Below are 20243 nucleotides of genomic sequence, written 5' to 3' on the forward strand. Positions count from 1 at the left end.
ATCTACATTTTATTTTAAATAATTGATTATCATTTCAGTAACGTCAGCCATTTTGTTTTCCATGGAAATTTAATTGAATCAAAATTAATTTCAATTCAAAGACGCTTACGTCATATTTGTTTGACCAGTTGTATAAAAGCATATTACGCAAACCCGGATGAAGGCGCTCGCCGCATGTTGTCTCCCACGTGGAATATCGTGCGTAGATCTACATACAATATGACAGCGCGAAGCATCACTACTGTGAGCTGTGAGCACTTAATCCACATGACATACAGATCATAGGTAAAGCGTTACGTTCCACGTCATTTTAGACTCGCAATTACGTAAGCACGACAGTGTCAGCGGCTGGACCCATTAGGCATTTTCTCTCTCTTTTTTTTTTTTACTCGATCATGGATTCAACAATTTCTAAGGAAACGGAGAAGCACTGTGTTTTGTGCTGTCAAGATAGCGACATCTTCGCCTTCGGAAAATGCGACCACCCGGTGTGTTATCGCTGCTCCACCAAAATGAGGGTGCTCTGCGAGCAGAAGTACTGCGCCGTCTGCCGGGAAGAGCTCGACAAGGTGCGGATATCGACATTACTGTGGCTCGAGGACGACGCTTAGCCATGCTAGCTAGGCCGCGGTATTCTCCCAGTGAAAATGTTAAAAATTCTGTTTAAAAATAGCGACAAAAAATACACTGGGAATGTATTGAAAACGGCGGAAGACTAATACACAAAATACGTTGTCACAAGCTTGCTAGCTAGCCACCAGTCGCACTAGCTTCTTTTGTGGTAGCCCGATTTAAATGACAATCCAATCTCCGCTTTTACATCTTTATTGTATTAAGAAGTAGAGCTCGTATTATAACCAAACATGCATGTCTGATTTATGTGCGATAATGGATGATCTTCCAATCTTCTCTCCCTCTGGTCAACCTACACTGCTGAACAATGCTATACCAAAGTCATCATTTACCTACTTCAAAGTAGCTGTGTAGTCTCAATTAAAGATAGCAAAGGTGCTTTTCTTGAATTTGAACTTGCTCCACAATGTCTGTTTGTGCAATTTTTAGGAACCTCTAAGAATTGTCCATAGAGTGAATGGATTTTAAATATGTTTACCTCAATGTTGTTCTCAGGTGGTGTTTGTAACGTCTCCGGAGGCCTTTTCTTCTCTGCCCCATCAGCGGTTCCCCTGTGACAAGAAGCATGACATCTATTTTGGTGATGAGAAGATCTATGCTCAGTACCGGTCAGTTTTGCGTCGTGAATTGGTTGCATAATTCTTTCCATCAGATAATCATTTTATGTTGTGGTGAATTCCTGTATTTGTTTCCTCAGGCACCTACTGTTGGCACAATGTCCCTGTTGTGCCGAAGCTAAGATCTTCTCAAAGTTTGTGGAGCTGGAGCAACACATGAGGAAGCAGCATGAGCTTTTTTGTTGTAAACTCTGCACAAAACATTTGAAGGTATTGCTTACTGATTGTGAGAAGGTGCTGACATTATTTTGGTCACTGTTTTAGGTATTGAAGGGTTTTAGTATGTATTGTTTTGGCTCTAAAGTATTTTTACATAATCTCAGTTATGATTCAATTCTTAACTTCCACCCCCAGATCTTTTCCCATGAGCGGAAGTGGTACAACCGCAAAGAACTCGCTCGCCATCGAGCGCACGGAGATCCAGATGACACCAGTCACAGGGGACACCCCCTCTGTAAATTCTGTGACGACCGCTACCTCGACAACGACGAGCTGCTCAAACACTTGCGGAAGGATCACTACTTCTGCCACTTTTGTGACGCTGACGGCTCTCAGGAGTATTATAGGTGTGACAGCGAACAGGCGACATTGTTTGTGCGGGACTTGTATCTCGTAATTTGTTGTGTTAAAACTGTGTGGTCCAAATTGTTGTGTTTGCAGTGATTACCAGTACTTAAGTGAGCACTTCAGAGAAAGTCACTATCTGTGTGAGGAGGGCGTGTGTGCCACCGAGCAGTTCACCCACGCATTCCGCACCGAGATCGACTACAAGGCGCACAAGGCTTCGGCGCACAGCAAGAGCCGCGCCGAGGCCCGCCAAAACCGCCACATCGACCTGCAGTTCAACTTGGCTCCGAGACAACAGAGGAGAAATGAAGGTTCGACCCAACGCATTATTGCGACGCAACGGATCTGTTGAAGTTCAATGGAAGCGTTTGTGTCTATCAGGCATGGTGACAGCGGAGGATTATGAGGAGGCCCGTCATCAACGAGGAGCAAGGGGAAGACCTCAGATGGGACAGAAGAGCTGGCGGTACTCTCGGTGAGTCTTAATAGGCGTGAGGTGTTTACAGTACACAAAAGTGGATCCTCTGACTGTGGAGTGATAAAACCCATGCGGCAATTTTTGTCTGTTGCTGTTAAGCTGCGTTCTAGCCCTTCACGGGATTGTTCTGTTACATTCTGTGTAGCGAGGAAGAGGACAGAGAGGTGGCGGCTGCTATGCGGGCGTCAATGGCCTTACGTCGCCAAGAGGCTCGAATGGCCGCGCTGGAGAGGAGCGCTCCCAAATATTATCGGGAAGAGAGGACAGAGCGAACTGAATCAGAAGCGTTGACTGGACCAACCAAACCAACGAGTAAACCTCCAGGTCAACACCATACATTTTCTTTATACAATTTACTTTAGATTTAGTAGCAGTAGGTGTAAAGCTTTTGTTGTCACCTTTTTGCAGTAAGGACAATGAGGAGTTTGAATCCCATGGAGGAGGAAGATGACTTTCCAGCGTTGGGTGCTGCCGCACCTCCTGCCATGTAATAAAACACAATATGACACAAACACCACCCACGCAACTTGCAATGGGTTCAAATAGCTTTGCGTTGTGTGTGTGCGCAGTGTGAAATCCTCTTCACCGGTGGTTCCCACGGGTCCCAGGACTCTGAAGGAAGATGACTTCCCCAGCCTGTCAGTAGTTAATGTCGCAGCCCCCTTGACACCATCCTATCCTGCCCAACCCAAAAAGTCATCTTCTTTTCAAGAGGAGGACTTCCCTGCTCTGGTGTCCAAAATCCAGCCCCGAAAATCTGCAACGGGCAAGAGCTCTGCCTGGTCCGCTCACACTGCACCAGCCCCGCCCAAGGCTCAGCCCCCGCCGTCTTCTAGGCCTCCCCCTCCACTCTCCTCAGCATCCCACGGCCCCCAACTCCTTACCTCCTCAAGCTCGTCATCGTCAAGGAGAAAAAAGAAAGTCGGGGAGAACTTAAAAGTCGCTCCCTTACGCTCACCTTCGTCCTCAGACGACGAGAGCGGCGGAATGACGCAGCAGCAGTTCCGCTCGGTGCCCACCATGCTCGACATATCGTCTCTGCTTACGGTTAAAGGAAATGGCAGCAAACCTTTAACTGCCACCAGCAGCCCCCCCGCTCCGAACCAGAGCGGTGACCCCCCTACCATTAAAACCAGCAAAAAGAAAAAACAAAAGAACTCCAGCTCTCCTACAAACGCTCCAGCATCAGGGACTCTGGGTGCTCCCGTAAAGACTCTTTCGGTGGAAACGACGGCTCAAAAGGAGAATGTTCCTGAAAAAACGAGGAACAAGCCCTCCGGTGCTGCGGCGCTGACACCAGCGAGCCGATTGGTTAACGGCTTCAACGAGAAACCGGCCATTAGCAAAGAATCGGTCGCGGCACCGCCGCAACCTAGCACAGATGCGTTTGTAGAACAAGAGGAAGACTTCCCGGCCCTCAAGACGAAGAAGCCACCTCCAGGTAAAAGACCTGATCTTTGTGTGCCTGCTTTCTAACATAACGTGCTTCAATTGGCTCTGCTCAAAAAGCCTTAATGTGAGATGGTTGCTGTTAGTAACACATGAGCATGATGTCACGCAGGCTTCAAGACCTCCTTCCCAACAAAGTCATCAACTCCAGCTTTATCCTCCTCAATGCCACCACCTCCACCCGGCTTGGCACTCTTGGCCACTAAGCCGCCTCCAGGCTTCACTGGTATCCCACTCAACAGTAATGTGGTGGAGACCCCTCCTTTGGCAAGCAACCCGTAAGGACAATTTCTCCCCGCACATCCACACATTTCTATTTTATTTTTTGAGTGGTGCCTTACTGTTTAATTTCCCCTTCGACAGCCTCCCTAAATCATCCAACAGTGATTACCTGGTTCCGGAGGACTTCCATCAAAGGAACCAGGAGCTGATCCAGTCCATTCGGAAGTACCTGCACGATGATGAGTCCAAGTTCAATCAGTTCAAGAACTACTCTGCACAATTCAGACAGGTACCCAAAATGCATGAATATATTTTGTACACACACCTGTGTGGGAAAAACATGGGAGGTTTCTGCCCGACAGTGGCAAATGTTGTTTGAACACGCTTTAATTGTGAAATTGATGTACATGTTTAATTTAAGTACATTTCAAGGAGTATACTAAATTCCAAGGGGAATACTGTGAACTGCCACCTTATTGCAAAGCGGGGAAATCAATGCGTATGCGCTCTGTCATGCTAAATGCAATACGGTCGACATTCGTAATAAACGTGGGATGAAATGAGCATTTTTAAGCAAAGTCGGTCCATCTACATTTCCTCACATTTGCTTCTTCATTGTCATCAAACTTAAGGGTAAGTACACATTTCATTCTTTTTGTATTACTGTTAATGGCGGTAAACTTCTGTTTACACTTGTATAACAGCATAAAATGTTTAAAAGTCAAATGTCGTCATTAGTTGTATATATATATTTTGTCATTTTACTCCGAATTAGGCTTGAGTGATGTAGATCTGTATTTGCAAAAGCTTGATTTCTGATTTTAGAATATTGAGTATAGAAAAGCAAAGGACAGCGAGCCCCTACAGGTGAATGATAAACAACCTCGGGTTACAAAATAAGAGCAGCCGTTTGCCCCGAATGAATTGTGACGGTCTACACTGTAATTCAAATTGGACTTGATATTTCTTCCTATCACCCCTGACACTCTCCAAATGTTTCCAGGGCGTCTTATCAGCCTCCCATTATCACCGCAGCTGCAAAGACCTGCTGGGCGACAATTTCAACTGCATCTTCAACGAGCTGCTGGTGCTCCTGCCCGACACGGTCAAGCAGCAGGAGCTCCTGTCGGCGCACGGGGACTGCAAGGCACTGGAGAAACAGTCGGGGATGGGGGGAGGCGGAAGGAAAAATAAGAACAAAAAAAGCGCGTGGCAGACGCCTAGCGCACAGGTTAACGCCGCCTCCGAGCTGGACTGCCAGGTGTGCCCCACGTGTAGACAGGTGCTAGCCCTGAAGGATTTCAACTCCCACAAAACGCTGCACATGAGGGAGAACGACGAGTTCCCTTCCTTGCAGTCCATTAGCCGAATTATCAGCTAGCCCCGCTGCGCCGAGAAGTACTCTCTCGATTACTCTCATTGGCCGTTGCCAGCATGGAAGGCGGCAGCGGTTGGTCGCCGCTCAAAAGAGTGACGAGAGGGGGGGGCAACGTGACTTCTGATAATCAATTCATTCAAACGCGTCGCAGTTAAAATGTCAAGTCGCGTACCAACTGGGCCGTTGGCAGTGTGCAACCACAACTGTTGGCTCATTTCAAAAGGAGGCAAGACGGAACCTGATAAGTTACTTGAAGAATCCTTTGACCCCTTTTCTTCTTTTCATGAACAGTTGCTCATATTTGAGTATCAAGTCAGGATACCTGGTGCAAAAAAAAAAGCAGTTCTAAATTATTTAGCTCATTGCGTTAATGTAGCGCTTGAGCTCCATTGAGTGGACTGTATGCGGGGGGAAAAAAACAACTTTTTAATTCTGTTCAGACATGTAGAATGGGAGTTTGCAAATTTGAAAAAAAATCATATTTGTTGAATAGGACATGATAAATCATACGTCCCATCTACCTCTCATTCGATAGAAAAGAAACCACCATGTCCGAAGATAAACAACCAACCAGATAGAAGGTTCAATCATTTGGTGCGCAATAACCGCGACTGGTGACTCGTTACCCCGGAAAAGCACCTCATTTGTAACTGAGTGTGCGGTTTGAGGATTGACTTGAGTTTTCTCTTTTGTGATCCCGCTACAAGTGCGCGCACGACTAATAATGGACAACTCTTAAAGCTCTTACTTGAGGTTAGGTTCATGAGAACATTGGGCCAGGTTGGAGCGGACTTTGAATATTAAGAAACTCAAATTGCTTTCTGTTAGCTTATTTCCTCTTTAAATTATACGACTTAATTTTGAATAAGCAGGTTTGATAACACCTCGCCGAGGTTTACAGTAGCACATTTTTATTTCAGCCTCCGGGCTTTAGACTTAAGTGGTGCATGGGACTGTGACGCACGCTTGTGCCGGTGGCCTTGCGTGTGTGTTCATCTTCTCTCAGGACCTTCAGCTTGCAGTGCCCGTGTGTCAATAACTTCATGACGTCATTTCTGTACATCATACCACCGATGCTGCTGATGTTTCTATTGCTTGTCTGGCTCCAATAAAGCCCTTTCTGTCACATGTATGTTGCTACTTGTTTTTCTTCAGCCATTTATGCACCGATTTAAAAAAAAAAAAAAAAAAAAAAAAAAAAACAGGCAGTCCAAAAGTTTTTTTTTTTATTATTAGGAGTGATGCTCAGACTGCAGTCCAGAGTCATCCACAAAATAATAACACTTTTTCTGTACACAGCATTTTATTTTTCCTCTTTTCTTGATACACAGAAGAAGTCAAAACACCCGTCGAAACAAGAAAATAAAACCTCAAGACGTATCATAAAAGGGCAGCACGCTAAAATAAAAAACGTACGTGTTAGTTTTATGGGCTTTTTGATTTCCATCGTCACTTTGACAGTGGAAAAAATGTTAACATCCATGCAAAGAATTACACTGGAACCCTCACAATTAACAGCACCAGCATTACTACATATCACTTTTATTATATCCCAGTCCAACGAAACTACAGCATGATCACAGACTTTTAATTTTTGTGTCCATGGCCCATTAAGAAGTTCCCAAAAAGTATTTCTGTATAAGAGTGCATTCTAGTTCATAATTATTTGTCATATATAGAGATGTTTTCTTTTTAAATGGAGTACAGAACAAATCAGACCCTGAACATCATCACATAAATGTTCCATTGACTTCAATTGTACAATCAAACCAACACGAGAGCAGTGTACATGGGCCAGAGCACAAAACACACAGAATGTTGGACTTGATATTATTCTTTTTTTTAGTCTACCACACAGACTGACAGAAAAAGAGAACAACAATACAACCTGACCCGAGCATCAGTCACACCCAGACGTACTTTACATTGCTCTACTGCTTCTACATTGGCTTTGAAATTGATTTTGGAAATGAAATTGCAAATACTCACACGGTTAGATAAATTCAAGCTTCGTAATGTGTACGTTGACGTTTTATCAGAAAAGCTGATATCAGTGCAGAGTTGAAAAGTTAGGAAAGCAGTTTATTTATGCACATAGTGGGCGGGGCATTTTTTTTTTCTAACCTAAATCTATCCATCCATCTTATCTTGACTTCAGAGTTGGAGTGTAGAATTAATATAATAATACATTTGATTTTGTTTTTCCATCTGACAGCAATCAGCTCAAAGCCCCATCGAACATGCTCGCTAACAAATGAAAAAGAAAAAAAAAACAATGAGGCGCTCTAAAGCAGCCGCATGATTGGACTGTCTGAAAAGATATTTCTGGATGTTGTCATAGCAAATAGAGGCCTTTGTTTGAGGACATACAGCAAATCGAGTAAAAACGTGCATCAGCTTCTAGTTGGCAGTTGTATTTGCAACGCAGTTTTAACATCAACCACCAATAGTTGGAAATTGACTTCAAATACACCAAAAGCATTTGATCTGTTTCGATCAATGACGGGAAATAATACAAATGGATTTAACAAAATATTAAAACAGAAATAAACTCCCCACTTGCAGTTTGGTGAATCATATTATAAAAAAAAAAAATCTGATCTCAATTCTTCCTGGAAACAATGCAATTTAGTGAAGGAAGGTCATTTTTTTCTTTTTCTATAACATCTTTAACCTTATTGATTATTTTAACTCCCAATTGTTTGCTGTCATTGGAACTCAATTGATGCCATTGTAACATCAGTGACGTTGAAATTGAATAAAGAGTCTGCGGGCTGTGCCATTTAAAGATCCATTTCCGTTATGGAGTCTTCCAGGAAATAAAACACTCTGGGACATTTTCAGCCTAAAGCAATGTCATGCAGTTGCGATAGCATCGCTTTTTTAATTTTTTTTTTTTTATGTAATGCATTCATAACTATTTATTATAATTGTTAGTAAAACGAGTGACAATAGGGGATGCCGCCAGCTGTTGAATTTCATATAGGGTTAATTCCATACATTAATATCATGCATTTTCCTATTCTGATTACTTTTAAAATAGAGCTGTCTCTTTGAATCTGTACCAGCTTTGTTCAGCAGAGGGCGCTGTTTCCTGTGTTGAAAACAAATCTTACGCGCTGGTAAAAATAATTAAACATTTCTGTTAAGTCGTGTAGCAATATCCTCCCTCAGTCCTAACACTTGTTCCTGAAAATAAATTGAACGCGACAACATTTTTAACGCATCCACGCACTCGAGCATGCACACGACTGTCACAGTTACACCTGAGCGGCCCGCTTCTCTCCCTCTCACCATGGCAACAGAACCCCCAAGGAGATTTCTAGTTTGGCATGTGACCACACGACGACCAACCTCAACCGCGAGTCCCCGTAAACAGACAACAGTAATGTGTTCAACGTGATGAAAAGATTCATAAGAACATAGGGCAGTTTGGCAGCTTCTAAAAAGTAAACAAACACAGAAAGATTCTCCCTACTCACTCAGATTCAACCTCGGACGCCGTCTCGAATGACACACGACCTACATTCCCTGGTACTGTAATTTATACATGAACATTTAGGTGGAGATCGCCTTAATCAGGGAGGAATATGTCGGAGGTCACCATGACATGCATGACAATCATAAATATTCATTTCAAGCTTGAATTGGATTCAACATTTTCCAAGTCAAATTTGCCTGAGGTTTGTTTGTACAATTCAAAGCTGAAAAGAGTGTGTCATTTGAGACAGAGCCCATGATTGGTTGAGGATGGATATCCAGAAAGTGAACGCACCGTTATAATTCCAATGAATTACTATCGGATTTCTATCCTAAAAAACATTTTGATTAATTTCATTTTAAATGTTACTTTTTTTCTTTTAACTGTCAACAAATTGAAATCAGGAAACCTTCCAATTTAGGCTAGTGAATCTATACAACAGGAAATGTCGCTTTTTAAATTGAACTACTGAAATAAATTGCTTTCTAGTTCATATAAAAAGTCTACACACCCCTGTTTGCACGCCAACATTTTTGCGACTTTTGTTTTATCCGACACAGAGAAATTTTGTTGTTCAGGTTATAGGTTACATTAATTATTTTATTTTTTGAAGGATTGATCTTATTTTTATATTCTACAAAATGTCATTTAAACAGGAGTGTGTAGACTTTTTATAGCCACTGCATATGTGCAAATACTTAAGATAACACTCAATTGAAACAAAAAAATATTCATTTGTACTGATCATAAGTCACATTGTATTTTTTTCGTCTTCCAAAATTGTCAAATGGATGTGGTTTCACTTTCTATATCCACCGCAAAAGTCATCTATTTAAACCACAGTACAGTATAGTATACATCAATGTGCATGAGAATGTGAGATATTGCACTTAGTCACAAAAACATTGTGGTGATGATAATGATGATGTTGCTCAGCATGTGTAAATCTACTCAATTAAGTCACTGTCAGTACAGTATGGCACTTCAGTTGCTATCCCTACATTTGGAAACATGCAGATTTAATACACATTATCACTGTTAAACTGCAGCGAGAGGAGACGGAATCAAATGAAATCAATAAAAACATTCCCCAGAACAATTTGGCATGAGAGGGAATACTTCATATTTCAAGTGAAGGTGCTTTTTTTCGTACTGCTTACTAGTTGCTCTCCTATTTAACATGTGAATACTGCAAAATGGCCTCATCTTCTATGGTTCCTCCTCTTGTTTCCTTTCTTTCTTTTTAATCCTATCCTAATCTGCATGAAAGTGAGTCTAGAAAAGTGCAGATAAAACTGGAATGTTCACGTCAACAACAAGAGGAGGAAACAAAAGAGCTGATTTTATTTCTTTTTTTGCCCCACCCTTGAAAATCCAACCCCACAATGATTGATAGTGGATAGTAGAGCAATTTAACTTCTCGTGTATTTTTTTTAGTAAATGGGAACCTGATATGTGGGTGCTGCGTTGTTCTCTGTAAACGGAGGGTTTTGGTAGGTCTCTGTGGTGTCGGTGGTGCCCCCTGGTGAGTTGGAGGGTAACGGCTGGGTGGGTGCTACACCATCCAAGTGCTCTGAGGTGAACAAGGTCATGTCAGTGCCCAGCAGGTACTTCTGCACCGCGCGCACTGTAAGACCAGCCTGAAAGCACAATTGAATAGACACACGTAAGAGAAGCGCCCCGGCACTAGTTTAGCCGAAAGCAGATTTTGCATCATGATTTAATGCTGCAATTCCTTTCATTGTGCTGTTTGTGTGTCTGCTTTGGCCACTAGGTGGCAGTGCAGTACAGCCATGCAGATACAAATGAAGAAGAATAGACTTTTTGTATATCTATAAATTACTGTGCACAGTCACGCAGATACAAATGAAGAAGACTATAAATAACTCAGTAAGATGCTTTTTGTGGAGGATAAAGAATATATGCCTGTGGGTATTCTTATAGTATGTGTAATTTGAAGAATCCTTGGACCCCCCCGCCCCCGAGGGAAAAAAAATCTAGCTCCGCCAGTGGGTAATATTGTCCAAAGTATTCTCCTGGTTGAAAATCGCAGCATTAGTGTAGCTTCAGTTTCTTACCCAAGTGATGATAGAGAAGAAAGAAAAGGCGATGGCAGCCCGAGCTGCATCAGCGCCCTGGTTGAGGGGCAGCTCAGCAGCCGTTGTTCGAGACCACTGGTTAGCCAGGAAGCAGAAACTTACAAAGTACAAGAAGGCCCAGAAACCTGCCAGAGAGACAGACACAGCGTTGAGAGGATTCATCAGGTGATGTTTCTTCATTCATACTGGGTTTCGATTCTCGTAAAATCTCGTGATGTGACATATCCTTGATGAGAACAAAGGAAGTAGGACTTCTTTGAAAAACATCTGAAGGGAGAACCCCAAGCTATTTTAGACTTCGACAGTACTTGAAAAGAGGAAGACAATCCTCACCTGAGAAGCCGATCTCAAGCATGACGGCCTTCTTGCGATCTTTGACGGAGCTGATGGAAGAGAATTTGTAGTCGAGTAGCATGAAGAAGGAGCAAGCCAGCAGGCCCACCAGGCCCACGAACACGCCGTAGTTGCATGCGTCCGCGTTCTTGTTGAAGACGCAGTAGAGACGTTCGCTGCCTATGTTCACGTAGCCCTCGTTCACGATGGAGGCGAACACCACCAGTGAGAAGATCTTTACAAAACATGAGATGATTTTTTTTTTTTTTTCAGGTGATGAGGTACAAATGTAGATAAAGTTCTTTTTTAGAAAAATACACTCGGCAGTATTGCAAGTGAACGTCTCTGCGCGCGCTCAGACCAAAAGCATTAACCTAATTTCCATCCTTTCTGTTATGACTGACCGGAGAGTTTGATGCTTCGCTTCCTTACCAGAATCAAATAATCCCGAGGCATTTTCTGTGTGTGTGTTACTGTGTGTGTGTGTGTATATGTTTGAAAAGCACAAGCCATACAAGTTGCCTTCGCTAATGCTAAATGTCTCTTTTCCTCATGATTAACAACTCTCCTTCATAAATCCGTCTTTATTCTTCTCACACATTCACATAGTTGAGTAACAGTGGATGGCAGAACAGGGCCATGTGACACACACACACGCACCCACATGGGGGTGTGGGTCATATGATGGCGGAAGGACACACAAAGGGAGAATGTCGGAGCCACAATCACGTGTCTGCTTCTAATCTGCTTAGATACACAGGTGGTTCAAGTGGCTTGCTGCAAAGCAATACACCTGCAAAAATCATATTGTGAACATTTAGAGCTTTCAAAACTCATTGATTAATCGACACGTAATCATCAAATGAATCCACAACTATTTTAATAATGTAGTCATTGTTTAGAGCTATTTTTATTATTGAATGGTCCAAATCATCTAATGTCAGCCCCTCAATAGCAATTATTCATTAATTTTTTTACTTCCGGTTACGCTATTTGGATTCATGGGCATACTTCATATTATAGTATGTTGTTAATAGTTTGGAGGAACAGCCAAGAAAAATGCAACCATCACGTTCAATTAAATGTAAAGAAATGCCGGGAGGGAAAAATACATCACATGGATGAAGGGAGAATGGACGGATGGATAGATAACGATAGATGGATTGATAGATGGCTGGATCGATAGACTTTTGTATTAAGCGCACACTATTGGTCATGTTCAGTTCTGATCAGATATGGAATTTTTAATCAGTCCCAGTGTCAACACGGTGCCCAACAATTCTTTCGCGACTTATATTTACACACATTTCACGCCGTTACATCCCCACATCGGTCGTGCGGGTCGGAGAGAGAAAATCTTTTTGCGTGTCACCCTGAAGTGACGCTTCTTTTTAAATGTCAGGCCGCGGTGCGAGTTCGTGGGCCTGCGTGCGTGCGCAGTGACGTTCACGGACCAATCACAGGTGGGATAACAGTCGACGACGTTTAAGGCAAATCAGGAGCTAATTTTGCTGAACAATATGGCTTTGCATGATGAGTAAGACTATCTGATTATTTAAATGTTATAAATAACAAGACTTAAGGTGAATACGGATTTTTTTTTAGCTCATTTGAACGCAGCATTGGATTAAATATATAAAAGAAAACAAGAAGGTGGTGTTATGTTGCGTTTGGGTCTCTTGAGCATCTAATAAGACAAACGCCCGACGCTGGGCCTTGGTTTCATAATAGGAACTGAACATTTATCACCCATATTTATCACCCATTTTTCCGCAATGCATTACATTTCTAATTTGTGCGTGTTTTTTTCTTCATCGTTGATGTGTAGACGGACCCCGGCCGTCACGAGGCTCGCGCAGCTACGATAACAGAGATAACCCACGCGCACAAACAGCAGGAGCGTAACTAATCAATTGAAAATAAAAAAGGAACATCTCTCACCCACGACAAGGCTCTGAGGATGGTCTGTGGCTGTTTAGCGAATGTAATTGGGTCGATAGTGGACCCGGCGCGGCCCGCTCCGAACGATCCCACTCCGTCCATCTTCGCTGGTTCCGTGAACGCTTGTCGACGCTCGCTCGCTCGCTCGCGGCTCCGGGGCACGCGCTGCCCAGCTCTGCTCTACTCTCCTCTGCTCTGCTGCAGGGACGCTCCTGCATGCGCGCTCACGTCTCCTGCAGCGGCTACGCGCGCAACGAGCGCGAGGGTTGCTCTCGCCCTCACTGGGAGCGCAATGGGATCAATACCGCACTGCCAAATCATGACTGTGGAATATTTGAATACATTCCTAATGGCTTCCACATTTAGCTATTTAGTCGTTCACACAGTGTTTGGAGGGGGAAAAAAAGAGGCGTTTATTTATTCAGGTGGTCATTAAGTATATAGTGTCCATTTGATCTGAAGCCAGTATGCGAGGATGTCGATATAAATGAAAGGAAATAGATTTCTATCAATCAATTAATTAATCAAGCCAGTGCTGGACGATTTGACCCTACATATTCCTCTAAATCCATTATACAGTCCACATTTTCATTTCTTGTATGTGTAGTGGCAATACCATGCTCAGGGACTCTCCAATTTGTGTTTTTGTATTGTAAATATACCTCAGTCTATAATTCCAAAAGACATTTCAAACTCATCTTACATTATATCTTAAAAATAAATAGAATTTATTTTAGTAAAGACTTCCTCTTACAACCCGGGCTACACTTAGCTCCTCCCCAAAATACAAAGATGTTTAAGAGTTGCAATATGTCACTTCAACATCTTGTACACGTCTTTGAGTGACCTCATGTTTTTTTTGCAAACTTGACCATAAGCAGCAGATAGTGAACAATTATCCCCCAAAAAAGGCTAAAAAAAAAACAGTAGACAGGCTACCAAAACTAGTATCAGTGTTGTGGTACTCAATTCTTGAACCTTCACCTCAATTAAAAAATATAATAATAATATAGCACCAAGAATGTAATATATTATGTGAGATTATCTTCCAGAGTTTGTGTACACCACTGTAGATGAATACAAAACAGCTTGGATCACATTAAGGGTAAACGTTAGCAGACTGGTATGTATGTGTGCCCCTTTCAGTGTTTATTAATAGCCCACACAGATAGCAGATCATATCACAATTGACCTTAGAGGTCCTTTGGCTTGGACCTAAAATTTCAGCCATTAATGAATCGATGTTTGGTGAAAATTTCCTATTTGATGTTCAAACTCAACATAGTCAGTATGAAGGTTGGTCCGGAACATGATGTGTTTGTACCCTTAATTTTGTTATCAGCAACAAAAATATGAAATGACAGCAAAACAGGAAAATCCCTGAAAAATTCATTCATCCTTCACAGGATGTTGTTCCAACACAGACAGCATCTACACTCAAAAGTTCTGCAATGCTTTCTCTCAGTCGCAGGAACCGTCTTTCCATCCATCCTTCCACCTCTCATCAACTCGGGAGCAATCGAACTCGGGCTTGCCCAGACGCACGTTGATGTTGTTATGGAGTCGGCAGAACCACTGGGACAGAGCGTGGCGGCTCCTGGTGTCCGGTTGATTGGTTTTTAATCTGTGGGGAGGAAATGATGTCATCTGAATAACTTCATTTGACAATACTGTATTCCCTCAAATAGTAGGCTACTGTCTGTCAACTTAGTTAAATTACAGTTATTTTTTTTTCTATTTCTATGGTTTGACAGCAACACTCTGGGTCTGACCTGTTCCTAAGGTCTTCTGCACATTCATCACAGGGGAAGAATTTGGAGAAGAGGTTAATGAACTGGCCCATCTCTTGTTGCTGGTGGGTGGACGGTTTATCGGGATAATATGCAGCCATGGTGTGCAGAAAGGACCAAGTGTTACGTCCCAACTCTTGTCTGTCCAGTGGGCACTCCGGCTCTTGTGGCTCAGCTTGGGGTTCCTGAAATAGTTTAAGATGGAGGTTGAATAATTATGTATCAGTTTTCAGTTAATTTGTGATTCAATTTGAGACTTCTTGCCATCTATCTTCCACGCATTGGTGAGTTTTAATAATTTTTATTAATTTCAATGCCGTTCCGTTAGAATATTGCTTTCCATGAAACTGATTCTATAGCAGAAGAAAGGTAGACGACCACTCGACTAAAAAGGCTTGCTATTGATTGACCCCATGTCACCTGCATAGTAGCAGCTGTCGTCTGCTGCTTCTGTGTCTTCATCCATGATTTAAAGTCCGTACAAGCGCGACACGGCTTCTTTTTCACCCCAGTTGGTTGCTGCTGCTCCCCGCTCGAGTTGTCCTCAGTTTTACCGGCCACCGCAAAAGGAAAACCGTCAAAAGCAGGTGAGTCGGAGGCTGCTGAGTCTTTCCGGGACGAGGTCATATTTGTTCTCTAACCCGCTATATTTAAGTTATTTACCAACCGATTATTAGTGTGCAAATTGATCCATGTTGTAAATTTAATATTCTTAATTTCAAATCAGCATGCTTAATCTGCATGCTTTGCGCTTTCATGTAATTCCTGTATTTAACGGAAGCGACAGTCCAAAAAATGCTTACTGTATTCCGGGTGTGACGACATAACGAGGCGGAGTCTAATGTTTATACATTGGTAAATACTACCACATAGTGGCGGAAAACTGAACAGCAAGAGGAAATTGTTCTTTATTTAAAGTAGTTCATACTCCACACACAAGAGGGCAGTATTGCGCCTTAAGTCCGTAGAGGCCGAAAACGTAAACGAAGAAGTGTTGTACTCGGCTGCCAAGGTTTTGGTTAACGGGAGCATGCTGACCAGTGGAGCTTATGTTAAAGTGTAAACGTAAATTATTGCTGCCTTGTAAACTGTCCATGTTACAACCTGTGAATGCGGATCCTTAACCAAACAAATGTGGGTTTGAATTATCGTCTTTTTAGAACGTTTTTTCCGACTGTTCAATGTATGATTCCTTTAGCTGTTTGGCTAACCAAGCTACATTGACACGTTTTTGTATGGGTTTTCTTCATTTGACAGTGCAACTGTGGTCCAGCTGAACTGACATTATGGGGATTTTAGAGAAAATCTCCGAAATAGAGAGAGAAATCTCTCGGACGCAGAAAAACAAAGGTAACGTTAAGAGCAAGTGGGGAGGTTACTGTTATCAAAGAACATAATGGAAGAACTTTGGGCTATTTTATGGCAGTAGCATGTCAATATAAAACCTGACATGAAAACAAATAAATCATGTTATAACGTGCAATTCAGTCAATAACAACAATTAATGTTAATTTAGTGAAAATAACACTTGCTGGTCAGTGATGATTCACTTGTTTTTTTTTGTCACTCCACAGCAACTGAGTATCATTTGGGCTTGCTGAAGGCCAAGTTAGCAAAATACAGAACTCAGCTGCTGGAGCCCTCCAAGTCAGCGGGGGCCAAAGGCGAAGGTTTCGATGTTATGAAATCTGGAGATGCGCGCGTTGCTCTCATTGGTTTCCCCTCAGTGGGTAAGGTATGTCCTCAATACTTGTGATGGAGTTGCAGTCTCTTATGAAAGTATGACCACTGCTGAAAAGTTTATTTCCTTTTCTGTAACTTGGTGAAACCGTACTTCTGTGCTGAGTCTGGGAAAAAAAAAAAACATTGAGAAAACGACTCACTTTTGTGTGCTACAGTCCACGTTCCTCAGTTTGATGACTTCAACTGCCAGTGAAGCCGCCTCCTACGAGTTCACCACCCTCACCTGTATACCGGGTGTCATTGAGGTACACTCACTCACATCGTGATGCATTTCATGGCCTTTGTTCCACTCACCCTTGGACGTTTTTTTTTTTTTCCAACACAGTACAAAGGGGCCAACATCCAGTTGCTGGATTTGCCAGGAATCATCGAGGGCGCTGCTCAAGGTAATCGACCTTGTCTGCCGAATGAGTAACTGTGATCCATCTCATCAGATTGTCCCGGTGTGGATGTTAATTGCTACATTATGATACACTAACAGGTAAAGGAAGGGGTCGTCAGGTCATCGCCGTCGCCAGGACAGCAGACGTTGTCATCATGATGCTGGATGCCACCAAAGGGGACGTCCAGAGGTTAGTGGTGCAAAGTACCTTTTTGTCTTTGTTTTGATTCCGGACCAAGGTCATGAGACATTTGTCTTTTCTCTCTAGAGCACTTTTAGAAAAGGAGTTGGAGTCAGTGGGCATTAGGCTAAACAGGGAAAAACCCAATATATATTTCAAGGTAAGCCGTTTATCCCATTTGAATTTTCACACAAATCGTGACAGGGATTGTCTCCCTTTTTATGTCTCGACAGCAAAAGAAAGGCGGTGGCCTCTCCTACAACTCCACAGTACCTCTAACCCAGTGCTCGGAGAAGATGGTTCAGCTCATCCTCCATGAATATAGTATCCTTCACAAGCAGGAACGCAGAAAATCATGAGTGTCTTATGCGCTTGTTTTCTTTAACCGGCTCTCAGAAATCTTTAACGCAGAAGTCCTCTTCAGGGAGGATTGCACGCCGGACGAGTTCATTGATGTCATTGTCGGGAGCAGAGTTTACATGCCTTGTCTATATGTAAGGTTTTTTTGGGGGGGAATAATAAATTTTAAGCTGCTGTTCAACTTGTATGCATATTTTTATGTCCGCATCAACCAGGTGTACAATAAGGTGGATCAAATCTCCATCGAGGAGGTGGACCGCCTGGCTCACAGACCTCACAGTGTTGTTATCAGGTCGGCCATTTTACCGGGCGCGATTGTGCGTGTTGGTTTAAGTGGTTAACTGACTGCTCTTCTTTCACTAGTTGCGGGATGAAACTCAACCTGGATTACCTTCTAGAGACGCTGTGGGAATACTTGGCTTTGATTTGCATTTTTACCAAGAAAAGAGGAGGTACTCTTTCAACGCATTGCTTTTTTGCATTCATTTTCATCAACCTGTTTTTTTTTTTTTCCCCTCACCCTAACAGAACGCCCAGACTTCGGTGACGCCATCATCATGAGAAGAGGAGCCAGCGTGGAACATGTGGTTAGTAGAGTCTCTGCAAATTTCTCAACAGTGTGTTGGGTTGACGTGAAGCCGCCAACATTGCACATGTTTGTTTGCAGTGCCATCGTATCCACAGAACCTTAGCGAGCCAATTCAAGTATGCTCTGGTTTGGGTACGTTTTTGCATTATTCCTATGCAACTTGAATGACTTGTTGATTTGGATCAGTCTAATGTAAGCACTTTAAATGCGAATTGGATCCGCTTCAAGAGTTGTATCAAACAAATGTAAACTGTTTGCAGGGCACCAGCACAAAGTACAGTCCGCAGAGAGTCGGTCTGACGCATATCATGGAGCACGAGGATGTCATCCAGATCGTCAAGAAATAAAAATAAAAAAAAATGGGACACTCTGCAAGAGATGTCACTGGCATTAAAATGGGTGGAAAAGGTCTACTTTGCGCTGCAATGGAAATGCACCCTCAACTCTCTTTATAATACTTTTAACCCCAAAACATTGCAAAGCATTTCCATGTTGGGCAAAAGTTGATTAAGTTCCCTTTTATTTCAACAACTAAATTCATTGACGAGGAGGAAGAAAGAATAAAGTCCACGTTAGTTTAAAACCCAACTAGTCTTTGTTTGTTTTATGCTGGAAATATCTCACAAGATCACTTCATAGCAGGTAAGCGTCGCTCACCTTTGAACCCTTCTCTCCTACCTCTTCCCTTGACCAATGCAAACGCTTTTCAAGCGCACACACAGAAGCCCACAAGCACAATGGCAGCATTAAAAATTGAGCAGCATCTCTTGGATGAAGAGGAAGAGAAGTGGGGGATACACTTTGCTAAAGAGAGGAGTAGGGGGGGCTTTTTGTTTTTTCATCAAGATTATCTAATTCAAGATATCTTCATTATGTGTAATAGTAGGAAACCATGGAGCAAGAACTTTGGGATGACCTGACTGGGAAGAGAGGAATGATAAAGAGATGGCTGCTGGGGAAAGAGGAGAAACCGGTACGGTGAGTGGAGCAGACACTTGATGCGACTTGAACGTTGTGTGTGTGTGGTTGCAGTGAACACAGGCTACAATTGTGCTCTTTCGTATGCCGCACACATTTTGCAATAGTTCAATTCAGGAAATACTTTTTGGCTACAATGGATGCTTCTGTTTTGCCTTTATAGCTTGTTCTAGGCCATTATAAATAAAGATGATGAAATTTGACATATCACATGTAGAACACTAGTGGGAAAAAATATGGCCTACTTAATTGATCTTTTTTTTTTACATCAAGAAAATAGTAACACAACAAAGAAATTGCAAATAATTTCAAAAACATTGTATTGTACAACTATGCTGCTGAAATATTATATCGAGGCTGTATAAAATCACAATAATGAAACCATTACAACAGAGTCCGAATAGTTTGAATACTGCATATAAAAACATTACTCTTGTCTTTTGCTTTATTTACTTGCAATGACCTTCATTTGACCAGAAGAGGGCAGTCGTCAGTTGCTCTGCTCTCATTTGAAATTGACTTTATTTCAATTGTCTGCAAGTTTATTGAGGTTAGAATCTTTTGATCAAACCCAGAACTTACCAAAAATAAAATCTTAATTCGATCATCTCTGACAGTGTCAACAAAGTCTGAATCTTTGATGAAGCTCTTATATTAGTAACAAAAGAGGTGGTTTGCAATATTGACTGTCCCAGACAAATGACGTGCGAGTCTCTGGCATACAATGTCAGAGATCATCCTTATTTGTGTAGTATGCCAAAAGAGCCCATTTTTATCCAATCGCTGTTGACAGTGTGCAAACACAAATGCGGATTCCACTTCAGCAGACATATAGTGATCCTCTGAACAAACATCCATATTATTTCAGCCTGTTTACTCACCTTTTGTTGCAAACTTTACAAGGCTTACTGGGAAGGCTTTTAAGTGCTCATTTGCTAAATTCAACTGAGCCAAATACTGCAAGAAAATGGTTAGTCGTTTGATTTCTGCCGAAAGTCATAATTAAATGTGATTTGTCATAC

The 20243-nt window shown here is 42.3% G+C and overlaps 4 protein-coding genes across 5 annotated transcripts; 2 read left to right on the forward strand and 2 right to left on the reverse strand.

The window, feature by feature from the left end:
• Window positions 1-202: 202 nt before the first annotated feature.
• znf598 (zinc finger protein 598) lies at window positions 203-19725 on the forward strand. 2 transcript variants are annotated; one of them, XM_061304205.1, is made up of 12 exons: window positions 203-569; window positions 1129-1241; window positions 1331-1460; window positions 1605-1816; window positions 1911-2128; window positions 2199-2292; window positions 2441-2619; window positions 2704-2782; window positions 2865-3736; window positions 3857-4022; window positions 4108-4255; window positions 19127-19725. In XM_061304205.1, exons 1-12 carry the CDS (start codon window positions 396-398, stop codon window positions 19127-19129), a joined length of 2388 nt encoding a protein of 795 aa, XP_061160189.1. In that variant the 5' UTR covers window positions 203-395; the 3' UTR covers window positions 19130-19725. The 2 variants fall into 2 exon arrangements, with proteins under 2 accessions (XP_061160189.1, XP_061160188.1); XM_061304204.1 differs by lacking the exon at window positions 19127-19725 and adding an exon at window positions 4970-6472 and having other exon boundaries at window positions 206-569.
• Window positions 6554-13435, reverse strand: syngr3a (synaptogyrin 3a). The gene is made up of 4 exons (XM_061304210.1): window positions 13199-13435; window positions 11258-11492; window positions 10904-11049; window positions 6554-10465 (listed from the first exon to the last, which is right to left on the reverse strand). The coding sequence occupies exons 1-4, from the start codon at window positions 13298-13300 to the stop codon at window positions 10259-10261; spliced, it is 690 nt and encodes a 229-aa protein (XP_061160194.1). The 5' UTR covers window positions 13301-13435; the 3' UTR covers window positions 6554-10258.
• Window positions 14327-15775, reverse strand: gfer (growth factor, augmenter of liver regeneration (ERV1 homolog, S. cerevisiae)). The gene is made up of 3 exons (XM_061304211.1): window positions 15409-15775; window positions 14971-15173; window positions 14327-14822 (listed from the first exon to the last, which is right to left on the reverse strand). The coding sequence occupies exons 1-3, from the start codon at window positions 15613-15615 to the stop codon at window positions 14660-14662; spliced, it is 573 nt and encodes a 190-aa protein (XP_061160195.1). The 5' UTR covers window positions 15616-15775; the 3' UTR covers window positions 14327-14659.
• On the forward strand, window positions 15964-18831 carry drg2 (developmentally regulated GTP binding protein 2). Its single transcript, XM_061304206.1, has 14 exons — window positions 15964-16122; window positions 16246-16338; window positions 16563-16723; window positions 16887-16976; window positions 17057-17117; window positions 17213-17303; window positions 17382-17454; window positions 17528-17618; window positions 17691-17788; window positions 17870-17946; window positions 18018-18106; window positions 18183-18241; window positions 18322-18375; window positions 18504-18831. Exons 2-14 carry the CDS (start codon window positions 16275-16277, stop codon window positions 18588-18590), a joined length of 1095 nt encoding a protein of 364 aa, XP_061160190.1. The 5' UTR covers window positions 15964-16122; window positions 16246-16274; the 3' UTR covers window positions 18591-18831.
• Window positions 19726-20243: the final 518 nt, after the last annotated feature.

This window comes from Syngnathus typhle, linkage group LG17 (genome assembly GCF_033458585.1).
Source record: "Syngnathus typhle isolate RoL2023-S1 ecotype Sweden linkage group LG17, RoL_Styp_1.0, whole genome shotgun sequence".
NCBI lineage: Eukaryota > Metazoa > Chordata > Actinopteri > Syngnathiformes > Syngnathidae > Syngnathus > Syngnathus typhle.

Coding starts and splice junctions, on each gene's coding strand:
- znf598 (XM_061304204.1), top strand. CDS start 396: ATGGATTCAACAATTTCTAAGGAAACGGAGAAGCACTGTGTTTTGTGC. Junction 570..1,128: donor GCCGGGAAGAGCTCGACAAG/GTGCGGATATCG, acceptor TGTTGTTCTCAG/GTGGTGTTTGTAACGTCTCC. Junction 4,256..4,969: donor ACTCTGCACAATTCAGACAG/GTACCCAAAATG, acceptor AAATGTTTCCAG/GGCGTCTTATCAGCCTCCCA.
- syngr3a (XM_061304210.1), bottom strand. CDS start 13,300: ATGGACGGAGTGGGATCGTTCGGAGCGGGCCGCGCCGGGTCCACTATC. Junction 11,050..11,257: donor GCTTGAGATCGGCTTCTCAG/GTGAGGATTGTC, acceptor TCTCTCTGGCAG/GTTTCTGGGCCTTCTTGTAC. Junction 10,466..10,903: donor TCTTCTCTATCATCACTTGG/GTAAGAAACTGA, acceptor TTGTGCTTTCAG/GCTGGTCTTACAGTGCGCGC.
- gfer (XM_061304211.1), bottom strand. CDS start 15,615: ATGACCTCGTCCCGGAAAGACTCAGCAGCCTCCGACTCACCTGCTTTT. Junction 15,174..15,408: donor CGACAGCTGCTACTATGCAG/GTGACATGGGGT, acceptor AAACTATTTCAG/GAACCCCAAGCTGAGCCACA. Junction 14,823..14,970: donor GCAGAAGACCTTAGGAACAG/GTCAGACCCAGA, acceptor TCCTCCCCACAG/ATTAAAAACCAATCAACCGG.
- drg2 (XM_061304206.1), top strand. CDS start 16,275: ATGGGGATTTTAGAGAAAATCTCCGAAATAGAGAGAGAAATCTCTCGG. Junction 16,724..16,886: donor GTTTCCCCTCAGTGGGTAAG/GTATGTCCTCAA, acceptor TGTGTGCTACAG/TCCACGTTCCTCAGTTTGAT. Junction 18,107..18,182: donor TTTTACCAAGAAAAGAGGAG/GTACTCTTTCAA, acceptor TCACCCTAACAG/AACGCCCAGACTTCGGTGAC.